The following is a 22,040-nucleotide window of genomic DNA, read 5'->3' as shown; positions in this document are numbered from 1 at the left end:
ATAAAAGCAATCCCTGTGGGACTCCCTCACACTTTCCGAATGTTAAAGGCTGTCTGGGGTGCAGGCAGTTCTGCTGTCTCAGGAGTCCACAGTCGATACTTAGTTCTGCTCTGAAGTCACCCACTCAGGGGTCATCATAGACAAACAGATCACTTCAAAAACTTTTATTTGTATGAACAGTTCCTAACTCTTGATTTAGCTTAGTGCTTTTAAAAGACCAGAGATTGTATATATTTCAGTTTGGAAAACAGTTTCTGCTATTAATCAGAAATAATTGTTTCTACTTCTGGCTTATCTGTTTGTGTAAGCCAAAAACCAACCAAAGTTTCTTTTCCTGACCAGTAGATGAGAAAACATTAGAAGGAACGTCCTGAATTCTAGAGTTGATTCTTGCTGGTGAAATACATTTTTAGCTTAGTCCACTGTCCCGTCCAAATCCTGTAGGAAACCTAATACTTAATTCTTTGTGGGAAAGTGACAACTGGCCACTTTGTTGGCTAGAGACAAAAGGATTGGGCCTCTTTCTGTATGGGAACCAAGATACTTCTTTTTAACACTGATCTGGTAAGGGGAGGCTGTGCCTAAATCCGAGAAGAGGTTGGCTCTAAGTGTCTGAGTGTGAGAAGCCCTACACAGAGCACCCCATGAGCCTGGGGCTTCCGACTGACTGGGGATGCACAGACAAGGGGAGGGCGAAGGAGTCAGCTGCTCTTCCAGCACTGTCTTAGGCCAACACAAACTGCAAGTTGGTGAGCAGCACCTTAATGCCTCTTGTGACAGTTACCGCTGAAGTAGCAGGGTCGAGTTTATAGGTGTTGGCATCCCCCTTCTTATAGCGATCTCTAAAGACATAGATGCTCCCATTACAGCTGGCAATCTTCCAGAGGGATGGGGCAGAGCTCCATGCCTCAGGAAGACAGAGCCGGGTGAAGCTGTCTAGAAGGGGATTATAGCACACCAGAGAGTCCCCCTCTGCCACAATAAATACCAGATCCTTATGTACAGCTGCGTGCATGCGGCCTGCAAAGGGCAGTACATACGGCTTCACATGGCACTTGTCGGTTTCTGTGTCAAAGCACTGGATAAGTCGGGAAGGTTTGGTAAAGAAGTCTAGATCATTCTCCTCACCCCCTAGTAAGTAGATGATTCCATTGAGGTTGGCCCCAGCGGCTCCAGATACAGCCACCTCTAGCTGAGTTGTCTCTGTCCACACATTGTCACCTACCCGATAGTAGATGACTGCATTGGAGAGGGTATCCTGAAGTGTCTTGCCACCCAGTGAATATATGGCATCTTTCCCAGGCACAGACACCAGGGTGTGCTGGAGGCGGTCCCGGGGCAAAGGAGCACACCACTCCCAGTCAACGGTGGCATTGTTACATTTCCACATACGCCGTGGGATGGACCCTCCCACGACATACAAGTCTCCACCATGCTTGCAGGCTGCAGTGATTTGGTGGCACAAGCTGTTTTGGCCACTTACACTGATGGAGTCATCTTCTGCACAGTGCAAAGACACAGCCAAGGAGTGGGTGCGAGATGACTCTTTCCCGATGAGGTAAATGTGCACATTCTCCCCAATTTCCTGTTGGAGAAATTGAAATTCTGCCATCAGGTCACGTGAAGACTGCTAAGATAGGTATCCTTAAAAGTCTGGGTCTCACATCCTGACTTTAATCTCTTCTGGGCATTTTATGCAGGGGTGGAGAATCTGTCTTGTTTATCCTTGCAATTGAATTTATTTACGTATTTATTCAAAGAAGATCTTGCTATGCAGCACAAACTGTTTCTACTTAGATTCTCCTGCTTCAGCCTCCATGAGGGATTCTAGGTTTTTATCACATCAGCCCTTGCTGCTTTTTTGTTTTTCAGTGTTTGGAATGAAAGCCAGAACTCCATGACACAAGCATCCTAGCAGCTGAGAATTATATCTCATATCTCAGGTCATCCCTGACCACCGCCCCATGGGGCCTTATATAGCCTATGCTGGCCTTGAACTAACTATGTAGCTGAGGCTGATCCTCCTGCCTTTATGTCCCCCTCCCGTGTGTTGAGCCACCACACCTGGCTAGACATTAACTCAATGGTGAAAGCAGGTTTTTTTTTCTAGAAGACAGCAAAAGCTTTATGAACTTTGAAGCTCATAGACTGATATCTTGTGGGATCAGAAAGCACACCTGGCACCCCTGCTCTCACTACAAGCCGATGACAAATTGGTGGCTATCAAAGAGTCTTGGAAGAGGGCTTAGGGGCCAAAGGCACTTCATGTACAGGCATGAAGACTGAGCATCCCTACAAAGTCTCTAGCATCCACAGAAAAGGGTACATATGGGGCCGGGCGTGGTGGCGCACGCCTTTAATCCCAGCACTCGGAGGCAGAGGCAGGCAGATCGATGTGAGTTCAAGGCCAGCTTGGTCTACAAAGTGAGTCCAGGACAGCCAAGGCTACACAGAGGAACTCTGTCTTGAACCCCCCCCCCCAAAAAAAAAGGTACACATGGTTGTACACGCCTATAGCTGCAGCTTTGAGGGGGCAGAGACAAATGGATCCTGGGAGCTTGCTGTCTGGTTAGCCAGCCTAGCCAAATGGTAAACTTCTATAAGAGACACGGTTTCAAGGAAGACCCTTGATAGGCCACTCTCTGTACACACACACACACACACACACACACACACACACACACACACACACACACACACACACACACACCCTCTCTTCCAGGCCAAGCTAGGCTGCTGAGATGGTTTAGCAGGTAAAGCCACCTGCCACAAGCCTGAGGACCCAAGGGTGATTGTTGTGGCCCACATAGTGGAAGGAGAGAACGGACTCCTGCCTGTTGTCCTTGGACCCCACACATATCCCAATGCCAAAAAAGGAAAGGAAGAAAAAGGGTCACTGAGGGCTGGAATGCAGAGATTATGGGGCCCCAATCCTTATGACATGTGCCTTACCTTCAAGCTAGTCCTGAGTGACTCTGCAAAAGCCTCTCTTTCTTCTTTATTGAAATTGATCCAGGCTTCTATTGCCTCTGTTGGATTCTGGGAACATGGAACCCCATCTGTGAGAGCCGAAGAGAAAGCATGGTCAATGACAATATTACTGGGGCTTTTTTTTTTTTTTTAGATTTATTTATTAAGTATACAGTGTTTTGCCTGCACCTATACCTGCAGGCCAGAAGAGGGCACCAGGTCTCATTATAGATGGTTGTGAGCTACCACCATGTGGTTGCTGGTAATTGGACTCAGGACTTTTGGAAGAACAGGCAGTGCTCTTAAACTCTGAGCCATCTCTGCAGCCCTGTCTCATTAATTTTTTAAAAAATGTTTTATGTGTGTGATTGTTTTGCCTGCACGTATCTGTGCACCACATGCATGCCTGGTGCCCATGAAAGCCAGAAGATTGCATCAGATGCTATGGGACTGGAGTTACTGATGTGTAACCACCATGTGGGCTTTGGGAAATGAACCATGGTCCTCTGTAAGAATAGCAAGGGCAAGAGTAACAAATGCTCTTACCTGCTGAGCCATCTATCCAGCCTCATCAGTGACAGTCTTAAAGGGGCGCTGAGGACTTAAACCATAGCTGGTTGTTAGAGCACGCCTTTAACCCTAGCACCTGGGAGGCAGAGGCAGATATATCTCTGGGAGTTCAAGGCCAGCCTGGTCTACATACTGAGTTACATGACAGCCAGGGCTATGTAAAGAGACAGTCTCAAAGGAAGGGAAAAAAAAACGACTTGAGCCTCTTTAATAGACTGTGTGTGTATGTGTGTGTGTGTGCTTCTTTATGCATGTATCCAATATATGAAGTTAACTTGAAATTGCCCCACCACTACCATTTTCAGTGCTGAAATCAAACCCAGGGTCTCATGTACACCAGGGAAATGCTCTATCACCAAGTATCACCACTAGCCCTGCCTTGCTTTTTTTTTCTCCCCCTCGTTTTTTGAGACAGGGTTTCTCTGTGTAGTCTTGGTTTTTTAAAAGAAAAGTGAATGGCATACTATCCTCTCATGTGACATGGTAATCACCCACCAGGGTACAGAGTGCACATCTAAAGTACAGTACCATCTCACTTGCAAGGGCAGAATTGCTACCTAAACTTACCCAAATGTTTCCTACTTTAGACTCTTTTTTGTTTGTTTGTTTGTTTGTTTGTTTGTGTTAGTTTTTGTTTTGTTTTTTTGAGACAAGGTTTCTCAAAAACCTGGCTGTCCTGGACTCGCTTTGTAGATCAGGCTGGTCTCGAACTCACAGGGATCCGCCTGCCTCTGCCTCCCGAGTGCTGGGATTAAAGGCGTGTGTCACCACCGCCAGGCCTATTTTCGATTCTTGATTCATCACCATCTCCATCAATTTATTTAAGTAACTAGTCCTGTAGGCCTTGAAAGTACAGGGCGCATGAAAACATGAGGCGCTTGCTCCCTTTTGCTGGAAAGTGATGCAGCCTTTTCTTTAGCTGCTGAGAAACACAGTCTCTGACAGCAGATACACGATTCTCAAGCCTGACCCTCCACCTCAGTCGAGATCTCTCCTGGGGAGGGAATGATTATACACACCAACAACTGTTGGTTACATAAGCGTGGGGCTCCCCTGAAGAAGAACATCCAGGGACATTATTCTTGCCTAGCTGGGTGTGGTAAGCCCCTCTTGCAAACTTACCTGAGATGATGTCAATGAGCAGGTGGTGGGGCAAGTGGAGGAACTCCTCTGCGCCCTGCAGCTGGGCCAGGTGGGTCTTGGCACAGTGCTTGGCAGCAGTGTAGAGCTCAGGATCACTGTGCCTATCTGCGAGCCACATCACCTGAAGGCAGTTGCCCACTTGTACCGTGCGTGCCAAAAACCGAGAACACTCCTCAAAGAGAGACGTCAGCTGATACATGTCTGACACCTCATAAATTTCCTGCAGCTCATCAGCTCGAAGTTTCACAGTGCCGTGGTATATATAATCAACCAGGAGCTGGAAAACAGACTCACTGACATCTTGCAGCACAATCACCCGGTTGTGAGCCTCCTTCAGGTTAGAAGTGAACATGGACCGGAAGAAGCAGCTCTGAGCTGACAGGACCAGCCGATGGAGCTGAAACTCTCGGCCTTCCACTGAAATGGTGACGTCAGCAAAGAGCTCCTCTTCTAAACACAGCTTCATAATGCCCTGAGCCACGCGGCCTGAGTGAGAGCGGTCTTTGAAAGTATAGTTCACAAAGTAGTTCTCATCCATGGATGCTCCAGGCTCCTCTGGTGACTCCATGGTAGCCAACTTCTCTCTCTGCCAACTATCTGCAAAGCAACACCACCCTAAGTATTTTTGGTAATTCACAGACATAGTCCATGAATCAACTGTCCAACTCAAGAGAGGGAGGAGGAGGAAATGGGAGCAAAGTGGACCCAGACTGGCCTTACTCTTGGCCCTGAAAACATGGTCTGGGACATTCCTGCAGTGGAGCTCTCCTCCAATGAATTCAATTAAAGTAGCATTTCTGTTCTTTTTCCTTGAAGGAAAATTGGATATTCCTGATGATGACATAACAAAAAATTTGGGACTTTAGATCTGCCCATGACAGAGACAAAGGAGGAAGCCTATCATCTTAAAACCAAATTAGTGAGTCTCAGGGGAATCATAATTACACCAGAAGAAGAAGAACAGCAACAAAGTAAACAAGACATTCCGTTATTGTGGTTAGATTCCCTCCTTGCCCAGACGTAAGAGGATGTGAGAGTGCAGATCGTCGATATTGAGGCCTGGGCCTGGACATCCATTACTTCCACATTTACTCTTTTCTGAACTGCTATTCCTTACTTACCTACTCGCCCCAATGAGTTCCTAAAGAAGCTCGAGAGAGCCCAGCCGTCCACGGCCGGCCGGGGGCACAAGGAAGTCCATAACCCTGTGCAACCTGACCGCGCCACCTAGAGTCGCCTAGGAAACGGTCTCCAAGGAAACTGTCCGTCGTCTCTCCCCGCCCCCCCACCCACCCCCCAATCAAAAGCTTAGCTCAGGAGCCAGGGAGCGATGTGGAACTTAGAACCCAGAACGCCCACCCTTTTCCTTTCTCTCACCTGTCCGATTCTTTGTGTCTTCTTCTCTTCAGCCTCCGCTGTACAGAGGTAGGGCTACGTATACCTCACGGTTTCCCCACCTGCGGGTCTTTCTTACCTGCGTTACTTCCTTTCATGCCAGTGCCAGATCCGGAACCTCTGCTTCCCGCCCCACATTCGCCCGGAAGAAGATCCACTGCACACTTCCACTTCCGGTCCGTGCCCTTGGGGCTCCGTGGAGTGTGTGTTCTCCGGCTACCCTAAGGAACATGGCGGCTGCCGCAGCCAGGGTCTGGTGGCGTGGGCTCCTGGGGGCCGCTTCCGTGGCCAGGGGTGAGCAAGGAACAGCAGGCTGAGAACACTGGCAGCGGCAGAGGCGCACGTAGCACGGAGATCTCCTCGAGTCTCACCCGCGCCTTTGTGCCTTTTATTTTCCTGTGCAGGGGCTGGACGACCCTCGGTGCTGGTACAGTTTGCGAGGTGGGAGAACGCGGCGGCTGACACGCGCCGTGAGTATGTGCGGACAGCGCTCTTCTCTCCGATGCCAGCAGGGGCCTTTCATTGTTTCTCTCAGATGTTTGTCCTTGCCCTAGAATGCCCTTCCCTCCTGTCAAATCTCTGCTTGTCCTTGGAGATTGCTATGGTCACCACTTTGCTGTTAGAATCGAGAACTTCCTGTGCCCTAGATATTTGTTCCCTTCTGATCTTTTATTCTCCTTTGCTCATTTTCATGATTCTTTCTCCGATTAAATTGTCAGCTCTTTAAGGGTAGGTCACAAAACGTTCGAGACCCATCAAGTTAGTGCTTACTAGGCCCGTTAAGGCTTTAAGCCTTATAGTAACTGATATCTTTTGGACTTAATAATGGCATCGTGAGAAGGACAGTATTTTACTGTCCGTGTAGCTGTGTAGATCATGAAACGGTCCAGATAATAAGATTGTTCAGTCACAGTTCCAGTGAACGACAAAGCAGGTCTACCTGTTTCCAAGTGCAGAAAATAATTATTGATTCTGTGGTGGTGTGTGGGTGCTCAAGTACTTGAATGACCATATGATGACTTTATGTTCAGTCAATAGACTCATACTGGGAAATAAAAGCCTGGCTTTCTTCCATTTCTGGACATCTATTTTCTTATAGATACGCAAAGGGACCAATAATGCAGTGTGGGCGATGAGAGAATCGTTCAGAAGTCTTCAGCACTGAAGTTCTTTGATTAAGAATGTTGTATAGCTGGGCGTGGTGGCGCACACCTTTAATCCCAGAACTCAGGAGGCAGAGGCAGGCGGATCGCTGTGAGTTTGAGGCCAGCCTGGTCTACAAAGAGAGTCCAAGACAGCCAGGACTACACAGTGAAACCCTGTTTTGAAAAGCAAAAAACAAAAACAAAAACGAACGTGGTATAAGCAAGTGCCAAGGAGAGAAAGAGAAACAGAGGACGGAGGTCTGGTTCCCATCCCTAAGGAGCCCCGAGTCTGACAGGAGAGCTGACACCGTTGCTTTGTTACCATGAGGACAGGAAGTGTGAAGAACAGCTGGGGAACAGTATAGACAGGAAGCAAAGACCCCAACTACAGTAACAAGAGTCTCTGTACTATGAAAGAGAAGTGGTGTTTTCCCCGAGGTTTAATCACTTCCTAATTCCTGGAAGGTACTTTGCACATGTGCCTCTAAGATTCCTCAAGGGGGGCTTGAAGAGGTGGCCCAGATTTGATTCCCAGCACCCACATGTCAGTTCACAACCATCTGACGTTCTTCTGGCCTCTGTGAGCCCCAGACACTCACATGTGCATAGACATATATGCAGGCAAAACACCAAAATAAAAGTAAATTTGTTTTCTTTTTTGGGTTTTGGTGAGTTTTTGTTTTTGGAGACAGGGGTTTTCTATAGCTTTGTCTGTCCTGACTCACTTTGTAGACCAGGCTGTCCTTGAACTCACAGAGACCCACCTGCCTCTGCCTTTCTAAAAAAAAAAAATTAAATGAAGATTCTTCAGGAAGTTCTGCTGAAAGCTAATCTGTTTTTCTGGGGTTTGTTTGTTTGTTTGTTTTTTAAAGTCTGAGAGACTAGAGGCTGGTTGCTACCTTCTCCTTTTATGCTTTTTTCCTTCCAGCCACTGTCAGACCATGGAATGATGTGACCCACAAGCAGCTCTCAGCATTTGGAGAGTATGTGGCTGAAATCCTACCCAAGTATGTCCAACAAGTTCAGGTAATACTCATTGCCCTTGGGTCTGAGTCAAAAATCCAACATGTCAATTATTTCTTCATCTATAAGCCAGTGGCTCTCAACCTGTGGGTCTCATTACCCTGTTGGGGTTACCTAAGACCATCAGAAAACACAGATATTTACACTACAAGTCATAACAGTAGCAAAATTACAGTGAGGTAGTAGCAAGGAAAATTATTTTATGGTTGGGGGCCACCACAACATGATGAGCTATAATAAAGGGTCACAGCATTAGGAAATTTGTGAACCACCCGCCTTAAACCAAGTGAGTCCTGCTGAAGTTAGCTGCCCCCTCCCATTTCTCCACCCTGCCACTCTGTGTCTGCAGGTGACCTGCTTTGATGAGCTAGAGATCTGTATCCATCCTGATGGCGTCATCCCAGTGCTGACCTTCCTCAAGGATCACACCAATGCACAATTCAAATCCTTGGCTGACCTGACAGCAGTGGATGTCCCAACCCGGCAGAACCGTTTTGAGGTCAGTTGAATGTGAGTTTGGGGCCAGGATACATAGCTCCATAGGTAGACTAAGCCTAGCACACACCTGGTTTGATTTCTAGCAGTGCAGAAAACTAGGTGTATTGGCACACCTCTGGTCCTAGCACTTGGGAAGTGAGGACAGGAGGATCACAAGTTCAAAGTCATCTACAGCTACACAAGGAGTTCAAGGAAAACTAGGGCAATATGAGATGAGATGCTAACTGGAAAAAAAAAAAAAGATAGGTGAGATTTGGGGTTAAGGTAAGAAAGGGCATAGACAACTTCCTGATTGACAGCTGCTATGGAAACCAGAGCTTCCTCATTTTCAGTTTCAGTCAGGGTCACATAGAGCACAGTGGGAGTTTGGTCTCTTTTTTGGTTGTTGGCTTCTTTTCTTTTTCCTTCTTTGTACTAAGACAGGGTCTCACTATGTTGTCCTGGAACGACTCAGCTTACTGGATAGTTGGAACTATCGGTCCATGTCACTGTGCTTTGTTCTGCTTGGCTTTTTAGAAATTAAGTCTATATGTTGGGCGTGGTGGCTCATGCACCCAGCACTAGAGAGGTAGTGGTAGGCAAAGCCCTGTGAGTTTGAAGCCAACCTAGTATACATAGCAAGTTCTAGGACGCCAGAACTGGTCTCAAAAAAAATAAACATAAATAACGTTTATACACATGTGTATGTGTGTACACATTGATTGAACCTGGAGCCTTATACTTGCTAGTCAAGCACTCTACCCCTGAACTATATCCACTGTTGGGGATTTGCTATTATATGGTTCAAGAGGATCTTTTGTGGCTGGCCTTGGATTTTCTTTTTCTTTTTTTTTTTTTTTTCAGTTAACCTGTAGAATTTAGAACATCATATAATATTAAAATAGGAGAATTTATCTTGGGTGACTTTAGATGCTCATAGCATTGCAGGTATAATTACTCAAAGCAAAGACTCCAGGGAAAAATTGAAGAGAATTGAGAGAAGCAATTGAAGATGCGGTTGGGGGGCCGGCAGTATTGCTCAGCGTTACAGCACAACCCTAACATGCACAGAGCCTTGGGCTAACACCCAGGACCACCACCACCAAACAAAACACACACTATATATATTGGAGTATTTAGCCTTGATCGTGAAAGACAAACAGCAGCAGCAGCAGCAAGTAAGCAAACTTAGACATAGGAAATTAAAACGTCTCTGCAGTCAAGATGAGCCAAGCTGAGACCACATAAAAGCTCTCAGTAAATTATAAATTATAGTCTATTTTTAAGCTAATAATTATGCCTTTAAAAATCACATGACAGAAGTTTTGTTTAAAACATGAGCACTGCTGGGCGTGGTGGCATACGCCTTTAATCCCAGCACTCTGGAGGCAGAGGCAGGCAATCGCTGTGAGTTCGAGGCCAGCCTGGTCTACAAAGCAAGTCCAGGACAGCCAGGGCTATACAAAGAGATCCTGTCTTGAAAAACCAACCAACCAGCCAAACAAAATAAATAAAACATGAGCACTGACTGCGGAGGCTGGAGAGACAGCTCAGAGGTTAAAAGCACTGGCTGTTCTTCCAGAGGACCTGAGTTCAATTCCCAGCAACCACATGGTGGCTCATAAGCGTCAATAATGAGATCTGGCACCGTCTCCTGGCAGAAAGACGTACGTGTAGTCAGAACACTACACATAATAATAAAGAGTACTGACTGCTTTTGCAGAGGACCTGGGTTTAATTCACAGCACCCACATGATGGCTCATACCTGTCTGTAACACCAAGAACTGACACCCTCACATAGACACACATGCAGGCAAAATACCAATGCACATAAAATAAAAATAAGTAACTAAAAAAAAAACACAAAAAACCATGAGCACTAATACAGTTGCCAAATAACATACCTATTAAAACTAGGAATAGTGACATACACCTTTAAATCTGAGGCCAGCCTGATCTACATAGCAAGTTCCAGGACAGCCAAAGTTACATAGTGAGACCTTTATCTCAAAAACAAAAACATAAAAGCTTTTTTGAAAAAGTACCTGTTTGATGAAAAGTAATAAAATAGAAGCGCTAATAAGTTATACTACAATAACTCTTGGAAAAAAGCTAAGTTGCGGGCCAGCAGGACGGCTCAGCAGGTGGGTGTGCTGATTCTGGAAGCTCAACTATTTCTAGCCTGGAGCCCACAGTAGAAGAGAACTGATTTCCAAAGCTGTGCACACACTCACATCACACACACACACGATTATAAGGAAGATCAAGCGTACTCAGAAGTACATGTAGCCTGGGAGGCTTCTTAGACACAGGGAACAGTTGTGTCAAATCTTGGTAGGGTCACCTTACGTAGTCCAAACTGGCCTGGAGCTTGCCATGCAGACCTTGAACACAGCAGTCTTCCTGCCCCCGCCTTCTCAACACCTTCTTGTGCTAGATTGAGCAGAGTAGCAGAAACTAACCTAGTGAGGATTAGGGCAGGTGAGCAGATCTCCCACGGGGGATGGCACCAGGGCTAACTTGCAGAGCCACAGTTGTAGCCTAAGCCTTTGTAAGCGGTTGTAGAGGATGCGGGGTCTAACTGTATCCTTAATAACATGTTCTCACTCAGCCCCCTTATCCTAGAGCCACCCTTGTCTTCCAGCTCCTTCTTCTCTCCCTAGATTGTCTACAACCTGCTGTCTCTGCGCTTCAACTCTAGGATCCGTGTAAAGACCTATGCAGATGAGCTGGCAGCCATTGAGTCTGCAGTGTCTGTGCATAAGGCGGCCAACTGGTATGAGAGGGAGGTGAGTGCCTGGGTGTAGTGGGCCCTGCCTCTGGGTCAGAAGTACAACACTGTAACTAGAGGGTGTGCTGCAGTGCAGCTCCCCTGCTTCTGGCCCCGTGGACAGGCTTCCTGAGAGCCACTCTCTTCTAGGTCTGGGACATGTTTGGAGTTTTCTTTGTTAACCATCCTGATTTAAGAAGGATCCTGACAGATTATGGCTTCGAGGGACATCCTTTCCGGAAAGACTTTCCCCTCTCTGGCTATGTTGAGGTAGAAACCTTAAAACTGAGTAGCGGCCACAGAGCCTGGGAGATCGTGAGCATGATGGGCTATGATCTGTATATGGTAGCTCAGGAGGCTGAGCTGCAGTCCTAGTTTCATTTGTGTAATGTGGGGCAAGTCATTTGATTTAGCCAAGGGGCAGTTTTCTCATCTGTATAATGGAAACAGTACTTACCTATGTGGTGGCATACAGAGCCTCGTATGCTGTAAATGTTAGCCATTATTGTAATGATGATTGCATTTTATTTTTAAGGTTTACTTTTATGTGTGTAAGTGTTTTACCTGCATGTATGTATATGTGTGTCTGGTGCCTGTGGAAGCCAGAGGAGGGTGTATGCCAGATGCCCTGAAGCTGGAGTTTCAGATGGCTCTAATCGACCGTGTTCCATTAGTTTATCAGCATGTGTGACCAAATGGGTAGTATGTATGGACATAGAGTGACAGAGCCTGTGGAGACTACTGAACAGAAGCCAAGGGGGGAGGGAGGGGCCGGAGGAGTCACCCAGGGTCGTGTGAAGTGGGCTCCTCAGTCATTTGTCCTAACTTTTGCTCCTGCAGCTACGATATGACGATGAGGTGAAGCGGGTGGTGGCTGAACCAGTGGAACTGGCACAAGAATTCCGCAAGTTTGACCTGAACAGCCCCTGGGAGGCATTCCCTGCCTATCGCCAACCCCCTGAGAGTCTCAAGCTAGAAGCCGGAGACAAGAAGCTGGAAACCAAGTAGCTTCAAAGGCATGCAGATCCTAGAGGAAAAAATCCGTACTTATAGTTGTGTAAATAAATTCCTAGGGACATTTCACCACTTGCTTTGTGGTGGTTTATTTGTCTTGTGTTGATTCTTTTTTAGTATTTGTTTTTGTCGTTTGATTTTTGTTTGTTCTTTCTGTGGGTAGCCCTGGCTGTCCTGACTCACTGTGTAGACCAGGCTGGCCTTAAACTCAAGAGGTCTGCCTGCCTCTGTCTCCCAGTGCTAGGATTAAGGCGTGCGCCACCACACCTGACAGGTCAGACGCATGCACGCACGCACGCGCACACACACACACACACACACACACACACACACACACCCCACCCCCATGAGACAGGGCTTCTCTGTATAACACCCCTGACTGTCCTGGAACTCAAAGAACTCTGTAGACCAGGCTGGCCTTGGACTCAGAGATCCACCTGTCTCTGTCTCCTGAGTGCTGGCATTAAGTCATAGGCCACCACTGCTGGGATTCCTGTGTGTGTTTTACTTAGTGGGGTGGCAGCACAGGTGGAGGTCAGGGGGTGATTTTCAGGAGTGCTTCTCCTCCACCATTGTGAGTTCTGGGGACTGAATTCAGGTCATCAGGCTCAGCAGCAAGTGTGTTTATCTGCCGAGCCACCTGGTTCCCCAGCCCTCATGTGCTGATAATGAGTAAAAATCATACTGACTCAGGAAAGGGCAGGTGCAGGCGGGAGGTGTTCCCTGCCAACGCTGTCTATTTAATGCGACTATGAGCTGCGGTTGTACATACTGTGATCTCTGAGCCTGGATGTGTCTCTAGAAGGGCCCAGAACTGAACTGTAATTCAGTTCTCACAGCCTGTACATAAGGTTTGTATGGCCTGGTCCCTAATGACAACTGGAGGGCCTTGAAACTGCTGAAGAAAACCCTTATCTCTGCAGACCGGAGGCAGCTGATAGATCCAGGGGAGTGGGTAGGGCCAGGAAAGCCCCAATTTACTGTCCTCCCATCTAAACATCTCATAAGCCAAGTGTAGGAGCCACTTAGGCTAAAGGAATCTTCCCAATGTCTGGTCTAATCTAGAAAGTTGTTAGTAAATAGAGTCATCAGAGCTGTGGTAAAGAGTACTCAGGAGCTACAGGTCCATCTGCCTTCCGGACAAGGCTCCCAGTCTCCAGTTGCTCTATGTTGGTGTCTCCCATGGGCACTCCTGGTCGAGTCATGTGACTGGAGACCTGGATGTGCAGCTTTTGGCTGCTGAGGCGCCCTGGAGGCTGGGCTGGACTGGGTGTCAGGTTAGACTGAGTGTCTGCCTGGTCTAAGTAGCAGGATGTTTTCAGTGTGAGAAGAGATAGTAAGATAGACCTGCTGCCTGAGATGCATCCCTTGGGAGGGTCAACTGAAGCTGTTTTCTTATGAACTAAACATCCCGCCTGTCTGAGCAAGATGCTCTGCCCAAACTGAAGCATCCCCACCTCTGAGGGGTGAAAACAGCCCCTAGGAGGTGAATGAAGCCATAGCCAACCCTTCCTTACTCAGCTTCGAAATGCAGATGTGGCCTGCAGCAGGAAGTTGGAGCTGTGGCAGGGACAGGAGAGGGGAGTCTTTGGGGGCAGAGTCAGAGGATGTGGCTGGGATGCTACAGTTCCTTAGTCTGGTGGCAGCCAGCGGTCTCCTCCCTTAAGTGACTTCCGGATGATGCTGGTTCAGGGGCTTCAGGGTGGGTGGCTAGGAGCCAAGAAAAGACTGTTGGCTGACAGCAGACACAGCTGGCTCTTTGGAAGCTCACATGCCAGAGATGGAACTGGGGGCCAGGCTGGTGAAAGTGATAGTGTGGGAAGCCTGTGGAAATTAGCCTCAGTGCTTACTGTTGCCCTGAGGCTCTACCCGGGCATTGGGCAAGCTATAGGAGGAGTCATGCTAGGCATCTGCCAAGAGGGGAGTCAGGCTTGGTATGCACTAGAGTGCACCGGGAATGGTGACTATCGGCAGGCATAGGAGAGGGGCATGGGATGGCACCCAAAGCACTTTTCTGATAAGGAGGCCTCCTGGGCAGCAGAGGAGCATTTCTGGAAGACTGGGTATTCAGAATGGAAAACAGCAGGGATCTGATTCCTCTCTACTGTCCATGGGCAGCATCATCCAGGGAGGTGGCCTGCAGAAGCCAGGGGACCCGAAGACAGGCTTGAAGTTATTTTTCCTAGCCTAGACTATAGGATTGGAGGATTCAGGCACCCTTAATTTAGGGGTTGGAAGGAGAATGCCTAAGAAGGGTAGAACTGTCCAGGGTGGCGAACAACCAGCATGGGTCTCAATTACTAGCTTATGCCTCCCCAACTCCATGTCCACTCTTGCTCCAATATCTGATCCCTAAAAACAGCCCACCCCTAAAATAGCTCCCCTTGGCAGCTGCTCTAGGCTGGGCTGGAACCAGAAATCATGGGGCAGCTGTACATTCAAGAAGAGGAGCTTGGACCTACACATCTGGCTCCTCCTACAGCACTGTGTGCTCGGGGATTTGGAGGGTGCTCAGCAATGGCTGCAGCAATTCCAGAATCTTCCACTGCCTTAGCCCTTGGGGCTTCAAGCATCTGCTCCTTAGACACAAGGCTTGCCCTGTGTCTATTGGCTACACAGGGCTAGTGAGGCTGAGGAAAGGGATCATTGGGCCTTTGCCCTCCAGGCACAGGAAACACTCTGGGACCAGTGCAAAGGTTTGTGCCCCCAGGGCCAGCCCCCTTCTCTGGGGTACTGGGCCTCCATCCATGACCTTATCCCCTGACCCTTCCCTTTCATTTAACATTTTCCTTTCTTTTCACCCTTGTCCCATCCTGAGCAGAGGCTCCATCTGGCTTCTGGTTCTTCCTCTTCAGGGGAGAAGGGAAGCTTGGAGCTTGGCCTTGGCTCCTGACCACCCGTGCTTATTACCATCCTACCTTGTTTCCTGCACCCAGCTAAGGCCTGGGTCTAGGCAATAAGCACAGTGCTAAAGGCAAGACCAGCAGGCAGTGGTTACATGCATGTCTGTCCAGAGGTCAGGGCTGAAAAGTCTGTTTAATACATGCTGAAAGAAAAGCTGCCCCCACAGTAAATTCATGTCAGGTCCTGTAACTCCTATCCTGGCAGTTCTGTGAAATACAGGAACCCTATACGCTTGTCACCCAGTCTTAGTATGCTCAACTCAAAGTTAACCAATACTCTGTGGTCTCTCAGACTGCTAAGTCCCCCAAGTGGCCTGGGAAACTGCTCTATTTACAGGAGTAAAGGGGAAAGTGGAGAAACATCACCTCTTTGTGAAGAAGATCGAAAAACAAAAGTCTTGTTTCATCTCAAGTCTCACACCTAACACCTCAGACTGTGGAAAAGAGCTGGGAGAAGGCTGGTTCAGACAGCGTAGGGTATGCGTAACCCTGATTCTGTTTTGACCTCCCAGAGCCTGTCTCATTTTTGTGTCTAAGTCCACTTACTCTAACATGCATTCTGGGCGAATCACTCACCCCATTCTGGGAGGGCAGGAGGCAGGACAACCAGGTATGGGCCCTTTACCTTAGGCCTCTGCGCTTGTGAGAGAAGGGACATGCTGTTTCCTTGAATCCTGTGTTCCTGGTGGGTTGGAGTAGTAGGGTGATGTTGCTTGTCACAGAGAGGCGTAATTTGGGCTCAAAAGAGAATGCCATCGGTCAGTGAGGAGAAGTCAGATGGACAGAAGGACACTGGACACATGAAGGAGAGGCCTACTTGAATTTAGGAGACTATGCTTTGAACTCCTAACTTCTCACTCTCACAAGGCCTGACCTCCCCCCCGCCCCAGCCCTATGGGTTGTCCTAGTTAGTGTGGTCCTATCCCATCCGAGGGGGCTGTAGGGGGGCGAGGCAGAGGCATTTCAATCATGACATAAGAGAGGATGGTAAGGCTGACAGGGACAGCCCCACTTTATTGACAAGAGTCCAGGCTTGCTGGGCAGGCAGTCATGCTCCAGCCGGTGGGGCGTTCGGGCCGCGGTCCTGGCTCGGCATGCATGCCCCACGGCCCTCCCAGGCTCCTCCAAGCAGAGACTCAGAGCTCAGGGGGCTTGAGGGCCGGCGCGCCTGCCGCGGGGAGGTCGGGGTACACCAGGAAGCCGGAGAAGGTGATGTACTTGCCGTGGTTGCTGTAGGCACCATAACCATCATGGTCGTGGCTGAGCAGCCAGACGGCGTCGCCGCGCTGCAGTGGCAGCATCACGCTCTGGCTCTGCATCTCCCGGCGCCTCGAAGCGCCGTCGTCGTAAATCATCGCCTGCACCTCGTCGCGGTTCTTCATCAGCTTCACCGACAGCGTCTTGCGCGGCAGCTTGCCCAGCGTGAAGGAGAAGAAATAGGCGCCCGGCAAGCGGCAGCGGAACACGCCGGCCGCCGCGTTGAAGTCGCCACCTATGTTAACCAGCTCGGTGTCGAAGGACAGCGGCCGGTGGCGCGGTCCCGGGCCGGCGTCCGAGCCCACCAGGCTGCGCGTGCGCGCCACGGAGAAGGCCGAGCGCGGCTCCGGGGGCGCGGGTCCGCGCGCAGGCGCGTCGGCATCGGCATCAGCATACACCAGGTAGCCGCTGAAGGTGGCGCCGGGCGCGCCCAGCGCGTACTGCGGGGCGCCGTGCAGCCGCAGCCACACCGTGTCGCCGTAGTCGAGTTGCAGCATGGCGCTCTGGCTGGCGGCGCGCCGCGAGCCCGGCCGCCGCTGCTCGTCGAAGGCCAGCGCCTGCACCTCGTCGCGGTTGCGCACCAGCATCACCGACAGGCTCTTGTGCGGGGCCTTGCCGGCCGTGAAGGAGAAGAAGTAGGCGCCGGGCACGCGGCAGCGGAACCGCCCCGTGGCTGCATCGAAGTCGCCCCCGATGTTCACGTACACCTTGTCGAAGGTCACCGCCATTTCCGAAGTGCCCTCCAGCGGGGTGGTGCGAGCAGCGGAGAAGGCTGACCGCAGCTCCGAGGAGCCACGGCCAACCGGGCCCAGTGCCCAGCAGGCCGCAGGGCCTAGGAAGGCCAGGAGGAGCAGCAGCATGGCACCTGAGAAGGGAGAGAAGACCCGGGCAGGGGAGGAGGGTTGGGTATCGCCTGCCTCCACCTGTAAATTCCCTTCCAAGCCTTGCTCTTGACCCATGACTTGCTCTCCGTTTTCCTTCATCCTTTGACTACTAGGTCAGTACTTGTCACTTACGGTGCCTCGGTGCCACCTGGAGGGCTTATTACAGCACCCATAGTTGGCCGCATCTTCGAATTTATTAAGTCTGGAATGAGACCTGAGAATTTGCATGTATTAGTATCCTCAGTGGTCTGATTAGCTGGTTCAGAGTGCACATTGGATTAGCCCAGTAATTCTCCAAACTTTTGTTTTCAAGCACGAGAATCCTTTTGCAAATAAGAACTGGTTCACGTGCCACAGACATGTTGAAATCTTTCGGTTCATGAGGCCCACAGCCCTGTCCTCTCTCCTCACTCCTCTTCCTTCTCTGGGTGTTAAGGAGATCTAAGTTTCTAACAGCCAGGGCTTGCAGTGCATTTTCCTCTGGTCCTTGGCCTGCCCCTCTCACAGTAGACACAGGCTCTTTGTGTCAATTTCCACCACGACAGTGTTTTAAGTCTTATCTGGGACTGAATGGAGAGAGCTGCTCTCTAACCCTATCCTGACCTCTGGCCCACTCAAGGGTCTCACCGCAGAAGTCCAGGCAGGATTTGAGTGAGTGCCTTCCTTATGAAAACAACAAGGCAAGGAGGGGCTAGAGAGATGGCTCAGAAGGTAAGAGTTTAGCTGCCATTTCAGAGGGCCCACGTTTAATTTCCCAGCACCACATGGCCGCTCACAACCATCTTTAGCTCTTGATCTGATGCCCTCTTATGGCCTCCATTGGCTGCAGGCAAACGTGTGGTACATAGACATACATGCTAGCAAAACTATCGTATACATAAATGTCTTTTACTTTTTAAGGGTGATGATAACTATCCTTGTGCCTTTGTGCCGGAGGCTGGCTCCTGTGGGAAGGAGAGCACCAGAGCTACCGAGGCTAGGGAGGACTGAATAAAGCCAGCCTACAGGGCTTTGGCAGGATCGTGACATCATCAGCTTCATTTGGTGGTGGTGGTGGTAGAATGGAGTGGACACACACTTGGATCTGGATACCGGTCTTGGGGCATGAACCATAAGCACTTTGACACTGAGCCATGCCCCAGTCACCTTAGGCTTTTTTTTTTTTTAACTCTGAGTAAGGCTTAATCCACATGACTGGCATGAGGGCCTCACGCAAGCTTGTGATAAGCATACCCAGACAACAGTTGTGAACATGGTCTGTAAAGGGACAGACATACCCAGATGGGATATCCAAATGTTTTTGTTCTTATGGGGGGGGTGTTTGGGGGGGAGTCATGTGATCACATTCTTGCTGAAAGAGGTTAGAGCCTCTTATATAAATGAGCTGGGTGAAGGCATTATCCAGTCCCACTGGTCCCTCTGACGGTGGGATTCCATCATGCTCGGAACTAGGGCAGAGGCTATGAAGCTTGAATACCCAAAGGCTCCACAGTGGAGGCAAGCAGGAAGGAATCTGGAGACAGCTTGGGACACAGGCTTTTCTGGGAAGTGCACCTTGGAGTGTGTGCATAGCCTTGTGTCTCTTAGAGATGCCAGGGGCCCGCTGAGAATAGCTGCCAGGGGCAGCTGTGCCCCACTCCTGGATGTTCACCTGAGGATTGGAACCTAGCCTGCATTCCAATTGTCTCAAGTCTAGCTGAACACTGCCTGCTCCCAGAAGGCTACTTTTCTGATTCTCACAAAGATGTCCTATGGATTACTTGGTGAGGGTAGGGAGGAGGGAAGGGGCCCAGCTGTAGTGGTGAAAACTACACCTGGCAAGTGTTCAGTCTATTCCTTTTTTTTAAAACAAAGCTGTTTTGGACATTCAGATAAACCTTCTATTTTATGGATGAGAAATTTAGTGCCTAAACAAGGGGGTGGGTAGACGTTTTGGCTCAAGGTCATCCACAGAACACTAAAGTAAGCCTTAAACAGAGTGGTTTGTTTTTTTGGGTTTTGTTTTGTTTTTTTTAATTTCAAATTCATTTTTTTTACCAGCGTTCCCTCTTACACAAAGGCATCTCTAGCCAATGCCTTTCCCGACTCAGTGACCCCTTTTGCAAAACCAGAAGCGACAAGGGGAATGAGTGTTGGAATCTACAGTGGAGGAGGAAGCTAGCAAGCAAACAAAGGCAAGCAAACCCTCTGTCCTTTCGCTTCCTGGGAGGTGGGATCTATCTCCCTGCCCTGCAGTGTTCTTAGCAGGTCTGCTCTTGAAGTTCCTGCTCCCCCTGTCCTTTGCCGCCTCCCTGTACCCAATGTCCTTCTTCTCTTTCATACTCTTTTGCACAAATCCCTGAACCCTGGACCCCTCCCTCTGACAACCTCTTCCCCCAGCAGGTCAGAGGGGGATGGTAAGGTGTCAGGTGGGTGTCACAGCGCCTGGAAAGGAAATGGCTGCACAAAGCTCTGTCCAGGTGAAGCCGAAATAGTCATCTTCAAAGAGAAAAACTGGGACAGAGAGCTGGGTAGACCAAGAGCCCCGGAACCAATGGAGAAGGTGCAGCGATGCCAGGCTAAGGGCATCTCCAAGCCCCCAGCGTCTTGCTCCCCAGTTAACCCTGCTCTCAAGCCGCGCCAGAACCTCCCCCTTCTATCTTCCTTGAAAGTCCGGCATCCTTCCAAGAATGTGAGCCCCACTTTTTACAGAAGCAGCCAATAAATCGTTTCTCGTGAGGGAAATGCCCCAGAAAGGGGTCCCCCACAAGCCCCCTTTCCACGAGACCTGCCCTCCATCCTTCCCTTCGGAGTAAAAGCCCTTGAGCCTCTTTCATGAAAAAGCGCCCAGGTCCTTTCCAGGAAAAGGGACCCGGCCCCTCCCGCCTCCCGCTGCCCCCATTTGCGTAGAAAAGAAGCCTGCGCCCCCGCCTCCTCCGGGCAGCCCTCACCTGGCTGGTGGCGGGCGGGTCGGCTTCGGTCCCGAGCCGGCGATCGGGCTCCGTGAGGACACTGGGCTGCGCACTGGTCGCGGGTGCTGCGGCTTGGCCGGGCCTGCGGGGGTGGCAGGGGGCTCGGGCGGTAGCGAGTGGGGACCCCGACACAGAGAGGCGTGAGCAAGTGGGAAGGACAGCAAAAGCTGAAGCCGAGAAGCGCAGGGGCGGGGAGCAGGGGAGGCGGAGGGGAGAGCGGAGGACGAGGGAGGGGCGCCGAGCAGCGGGGCCTGGGGCACCACACGGAGCCTGCGCCGAGCTCGGGACCCTTCCTCATTCGCGGACCATAAGCTTTATCTTCTGTATGCAGAGCGCCGGCGTCGTTGATCCAGTTTAGTAGATGGGGAAACCGAGGCCCGCTACAGAGGCCACCCCAGGGTGGCTTAGGGCATCCTACGGACCGGCTTTCCAGCTTGTGTGGGGAGAGAGGCACTGGGCTGCAAGGACAGTAAGAGGTGAGGTTTTGTATGGGACAGATGTCCAGGCCGAGTGGCCTTAGGCAAGGTCTGAGGAAAGAGAAGGATAAATGGGTCAATATCCTTAGTAAAGAATGAGGTGAAAATGCCCCACTTTTCCTCACTTCTAAGTTGAAAGTGTGCGCTAGCAAGGCTGGAGGAAGGACAAAGCTGCAGACATCAGCACTTCAGCTGGAGACCCTCCGGGGAGGACAAAGGAGCAGGGTTCTTGCAACAGACTGAATTTTTTGCTGGAAAGGGTTGAGAAGGGCAACAGAAGGTGCCTGTATGGGACATGGGCATCATGGGGAGCTGCGGCCCGGGTAGCAGGAGTCCAGCAAGGTCTTAGGGCTGAGATCAGCATCTGCCCTCCTTCACTCTCCACTCTCACAGGCGCGTAAGAGCCCCCCCCCCCCCCACGCTCTCTGTATAGCCACGTGCCCTCCGGAGCTTTCCTTCTGGAACTCTCCAGACTAACCTGGCCCCAGTTTTAGAGTACAAGTCATTGGCCGTTGTCTGAAGCGTTGGTCTTGGGAGGTTCCTACGGGGTGTTGGGTGTGAAGAGATGTATGGGTGAATATACGCGTGGGTCAAAAGGAAAGGCTGAAAGCGCTTTGGCAGAGGCATGGGTACAAGGTGACACAAGGCAAAGCACCTGTCTGGCCCTTGTCAGATCACAGCTGTCTCTTCACCTTGAGGGGTGGGGCATGCCAATGGGGAGGGCGCTAGTTAGGTAGCCTAAAGGTGGGGTGAGCCACACACAGGCATGACCAGGGGAGTTGGGCAAGGCCAAGAACTGACCTGTGGCAGCTGTGCCTCTCCTTAGCCATTGAACTCCTCAACCAGGGGAGGAAGATGAGGAGGAGAGCTGACCTGTGGCAGCTGTGCCTCTCCTTAGCCATTGAACTCCTCAACCAGGGGAGGAAGATGAGGAGGAGAGAGTGCAGGACGATTAAGTGCCAGCTGGGGCTGGAAGACATTTGCTGCTTAACACAGAAGAACTCTCACCAGAGAAGTCAGGATGGGGATGGAGAAAGGTGTCTCATGCAGCAGTAGGGGTT

At 50.1% G+C, this 22,040-nt stretch overlaps 4 protein-coding genes across 7 annotated transcripts; 2 read left to right on the top strand and 2 right to left on the bottom strand.

The window, feature by feature from the left end:
* Nucleotides 1-128: 128 nt before the first annotated feature.
* On the bottom strand, nucleotides 129-6,292 carry Kbtbd4 (kelch repeat and BTB domain containing 4). Of its 4 annotated transcripts, none has more exons than XM_051144075.1 (4): nucleotides 6,158-6,292; nucleotides 4,663-5,280; nucleotides 2,953-3,059; nucleotides 129-1,585 (listed from the first exon to the last, which is right to left on the bottom strand). In XM_051144075.1, the coding sequence occupies exons 1-4, from the start codon at nucleotides 6,174-6,176 to the stop codon at nucleotides 725-727; spliced, it is 1,605 nt and encodes a 534-aa protein (XP_051000032.1). In that variant the 5' UTR covers nucleotides 6,177-6,292; the 3' UTR covers nucleotides 129-724. The 4 variants fall into 4 exon arrangements, with proteins under 4 accessions (XP_051000032.1, XP_051000033.1, XP_051000034.1 ...); XM_051144076.1 differs by having other exon boundaries at nucleotides 6,061-6,221; XM_051144077.1 differs by lacking the exon at nucleotides 6,158-6,292 and adding an exon at nucleotides 5,805-5,940.
* On the top strand, nucleotides 6,243-12,580 carry Ndufs3 (NADH:ubiquinone oxidoreductase core subunit S3). Its single transcript, XM_051144078.1, has 7 exons — nucleotides 6,243-6,372; nucleotides 6,483-6,548; nucleotides 8,152-8,249; nucleotides 8,596-8,745; nucleotides 11,388-11,513; nucleotides 11,645-11,764; nucleotides 12,335-12,580. The coding sequence occupies exons 1-7, from the start codon at nucleotides 6,309-6,311 to the stop codon at nucleotides 12,500-12,502; spliced, it is 792 nt and encodes a 263-aa protein (XP_051000035.1). The 5' UTR covers nucleotides 6,243-6,308; the 3' UTR covers nucleotides 12,503-12,580.
* A 2,319-nt stretch (nucleotides 12,581-14,899) lies between these two features.
* On the top strand, nucleotides 14,900-15,367 carry Fam180b (family with sequence similarity 180 member B). Its single transcript, XM_051144997.1, is given in 2 exon segments — nucleotides 14,900-14,973; nucleotides 14,975-15,367. Coding segments are annotated over 2 exon segments (342 nt in total). The 5' UTR covers nucleotides 14,900-14,929; the 3' UTR covers nucleotides 15,273-15,367.
* Nucleotides 15,368-16,367: 1,000 nt separating this feature from the next.
* C1qtnf4 (C1q and TNF related 4) lies at nucleotides 16,368-20,772 on the bottom strand. The gene is made up of 2 exons (XM_051144073.1): nucleotides 20,483-20,772; nucleotides 16,368-17,533 (listed from the first exon to the last, which is right to left on the bottom strand). The coding sequence occupies exon 2, from the start codon at nucleotides 17,526-17,528 to the stop codon at nucleotides 16,548-16,550; it is 981 nt and encodes a 326-aa protein (XP_051000030.1). The 5' UTR covers nucleotides 17,529-17,533; nucleotides 20,483-20,772; the 3' UTR covers nucleotides 16,368-16,547.
* Nucleotides 20,773-22,040: the final 1,268 nt, after the last annotated feature.

This window comes from Acomys russatus, chromosome 4 (assembly GCF_903995435.1).
Source record: "Acomys russatus chromosome 4, mAcoRus1.1, whole genome shotgun sequence".
Classification (NCBI taxonomy): Eukaryota; Metazoa; Chordata; class Mammalia; order Rodentia; family Muridae; genus Acomys; species Acomys russatus.
This window is presented reverse-complemented; position numbering and strand designations above follow the sequence as displayed.

Bases quoted from the DNA above. Each gene is read 5' to 3' on its own strand.
- Ndufs3 (XM_051144078.1), top strand. From the start codon at position 6,309: ATGGCGGCTGCCGCAGCCAGGGTCTGGTGGCGTGGGCTCCTGGGGGCC. The intron at 8,746-11,387 runs GTCAGTTGAATG...TTCTCTCCCTAG, and splicing joins CCCGGCAGAACCGTTTTGAG to ATTGTCTACAACCTGCTGTC. The intron at 11,514-11,644 runs GTGAGTGCCTGG...ACTCTCTTCTAG, and splicing joins CCAACTGGTATGAGAGGGAG to GTCTGGGACATGTTTGGAGT.
- Kbtbd4 (XM_051144074.1), bottom strand. From the start codon at position 5,527: ATGTCATCATCAGGAATATCCAATTTTCCTTCAAGGAAAAAGAACAGA. The intron at 3,060-4,662 runs GTAAGTTTGCAA...CGGCTCTCACAG, and splicing joins GCTCATTGACATCATCTCAG to ATGGGGTTCCATGTTCCCAG. The intron at 1,586-2,952 runs GTAAGGCACATG...TTTCTCCAACAG, and splicing joins CACTCAGGACTAGCTTGAAG to GAAATTGGGGAGAATGTGCA.
- C1qtnf4 (XM_051144073.1), bottom strand. From the start codon at position 17,528: ATGCTGCTGCTCCTCCTGGCCTTCCTAGGCCCTGCGGCCTGCTGGGCA.